Here is a 2,702-nt window from a genome sequence, read left to right as displayed (position 1 = left end):
CCTCCAACCGCTCAGGGCGCTGGTCCAACACTGGCAGCCCACTCACTCTGACATCTCTCCATTTGTGCATGAATTGGTCCTGAGCATGTGTGTATTTCATTTCATTTCCTGTATGGTTCTGTTAAAAGACGAGCTGCAGCGTTCGGGACCAACATAAAGTCAAGTTGGGTTGAGATAAAAACATGTATAACTCTTTCAAAATATTGACATGACAAAAAGTCAAAAAAATAAATTTATCCCACTGAGGAAAAGGAAGATCCTCTAGAAGTTGGTTTTGTCTTAGAGGAGATGTTTATAGTCTAATTTAAATACTTCTGTGTTTATGAGTGTGAGTTCAATTAAATTTTATTTATAGTGTCAAATCCCAACAGGGGTTATCTCTGGACACTGAGAGAGAGTATATATACACACTCTATAATTTACAAAAACCCAACAATTTGAAGCCCGTAGCCGCAGCTGCTGATTTGTGTTTCGGTTTGTGCGTTTTGCATTTCCTCTCCTTCAGTGAGAGGATGGAAGCGAGAAGGCATTTTGCTTTAAACTTTGATCCTTACCACCCACAGATTTCCTCTCGCCTCCATGGGTCATCACGGTGCGTTTGATCCTACTTTGTCATCTTTTCTCTTTGTCCTCACTTGTTTTGTCCTCCCTCTGTTTTTCTTTGCAGGGTGCTGGGTAAGAGGAAGAGGGACTCCTATGTCAGAGTTTTAGGATGGCCAGTGAAGGCTCCACTATTCCCAGCCCCGTGGTCCGCCAGATTGACAAGCAGTTCTTGATCTGCAGCATATGTCTGGACCGCTACAAAAACCCCAAAGTACTGCCCTGCCTCCACACCTTCTGTGAGAGGTGAGTGTTGCTTCAGAGGAGAAATTACATGTTTTAATCCTGTGAAGTGTGTATACTGGATAGGGAATACAGTATGTGTGTCTGATGTTTAAATGTGATAAAAGGAGTGAAAGAAAAAAGTGGGCAAATAACAAACTCAAATTCAGATGTATGATTTGCATGTTTTCTGAAGAAAAAGGATGCTGCATGACAGTAAGTAAGTGCAGCAAATATACTTAATTGTGTTGTGATTTTCTTAATGAGAGTATTGTTTTACATCTATGCTGCTAACTTGGGTTTGTTGGTGCCATCCTCTCTGACAACCAGCCCTTGTTTCTGACACAAAAGAGAAACAGTGAACTGTGCCTGTCTGTCCCTTATACTCTGGTTTCTTCTGGAGAGTCAGATTGAACAAAACAACAATTTCTCTTCTGTATATGTACTTCACACATACTACAGTATAAGGAAACTTTTTTTTGGAGTTAGAGGAAAATAGGATACAATACCTCACATTTTAGTTATTTAGATCCAAATAGATTTGTTAAGTTGAAGTTTTAAAAGCATTGTGCCTCTTTTTTTGTTCTGGGCTTGGATTTATCTCATCTGCCAGACAGCAGCTATACCTAATGACAACTATATTTAACCATGATTTATAATTGTAAAAGAGACCCCGGCCTAGAGTATTTAAATAAATGTATAAAGTGTAATATAACGTTAAATCCTCTATGACAGAATAGCATTCTTGCATGACCTAAAACTTCCTCTTATATATGTGTGTGGGTGTGGGTGTATATTCTTTTTGGGTTTTTTGGTGTTTTATTGCCTTTATTTGATAGGACATATTAAGGCAGGAAAGTGGGAGAGAAAGGGAGATTAGATGCAGCAATGGTCCATGGGTCGGAATCAAACCCATGGCTGCTGCGGTAAGGACTGAGCCTTGGTACAGGGTGTACGCTCAACCAGCTACAAAGGCACCCCATCCTCTTATATTTATGACCACATCCAACATGATGAAGATGATGTTGATATGCATTTGTGACCCAACTGGTCTTTATTGTGAGGTTGCTCTACATTGAGTTTATGAAGTACATGTGTACAATCATCCATGCAATCCTTCAGTCCAGTGCAACGACACTGCCATAGATCTGTGAAGCTTATAACGGTGGTGGTGTTGTTACATTATGTTGAGCAGTGTTTGTCCTGATGCTTTTCTCTCTCGATAGATAGATAGATAGATAGATAGATAGATAGATAGATAGATAGATAGATAGATCCCAACACAACACCTTCTCTGACACCTTATCAACATGCCACACACTGGACAATCTAAGCTGACTTTATTGCATAGCTAATCCATGTTATTGTACCAGACTGTACAGGTGTAGATAATAAACTGTTAAATAAGTAACTCAGTTTATAGTAATCAACTGTAAATCACTTTTGGCATGTAAATACTCCAACCACTAGATGACAGCAAAGGCAACATTTCCCCCTGGGTTCTTTAGGCCAAATAACCAATAAGTTATATTTAAAAAAAGAAAAAAAACATGTTTTTGTTGAATGCTTTTTCACTTTTCAAGGGTAGTTGTGTAAACATTTAAAACTTTAAAACTTAGCACAGCTGCAATTCTGAGCAGGTCTCTCTTTGAAAAAAAGACTTCCTCATTAAAAGAAGATAAAAAGATTTAAAAAATAAATCAAAATGAACTTGCTATAGTGTGCATATCCACTGTAAATCATTGCTCTCTTTATACCGTGCAGCCGCATGCTTAGTCTTTCCTATGTCTTCTCAATGCAACCCACACAACACCACCCACGCCTTTCACCAGACCGTTTCTTTCACATAACATTTTACAGGATGCTCCCACTCTTTAAAC

General features: G+C 38.8%; 1 protein-coding gene across 7 annotated transcripts in view; it reads left to right on the top strand.

The window, feature by feature from the left end:
* trim2a (tripartite motif containing 2a) overlaps positions 1-2,702 on the top strand; it is a 38,115-nt gene that overhangs the window by 24,804 nt on the left and 10,609 nt on the right. For all 7 annotated transcript variants that reach the window (XM_032534939.1, XM_032534915.1, XM_032534910.1 and 4 more), the window contains exon 2: positions 668-846. In XM_032534939.1, coding sequence (XP_032390830.1) covers positions 713-846 — 134 coding nt within the window. In that variant the 5' untranslated portion in view covers positions 668-712. The remainder of the gene's footprint in view (positions 1-667; positions 847-2,702) is intronic.

This window comes from Etheostoma spectabile, chromosome 2 (genome assembly GCF_008692095.1).
Source record: "Etheostoma spectabile isolate EspeVRDwgs_2016 chromosome 2, UIUC_Espe_1.0, whole genome shotgun sequence".
Lineage (NCBI taxonomy): Eukaryota > Metazoa > Chordata > Actinopteri > Perciformes > Percidae > Etheostoma > Etheostoma spectabile.
This window is presented reverse-complemented; position numbering and strand designations above follow the sequence as displayed.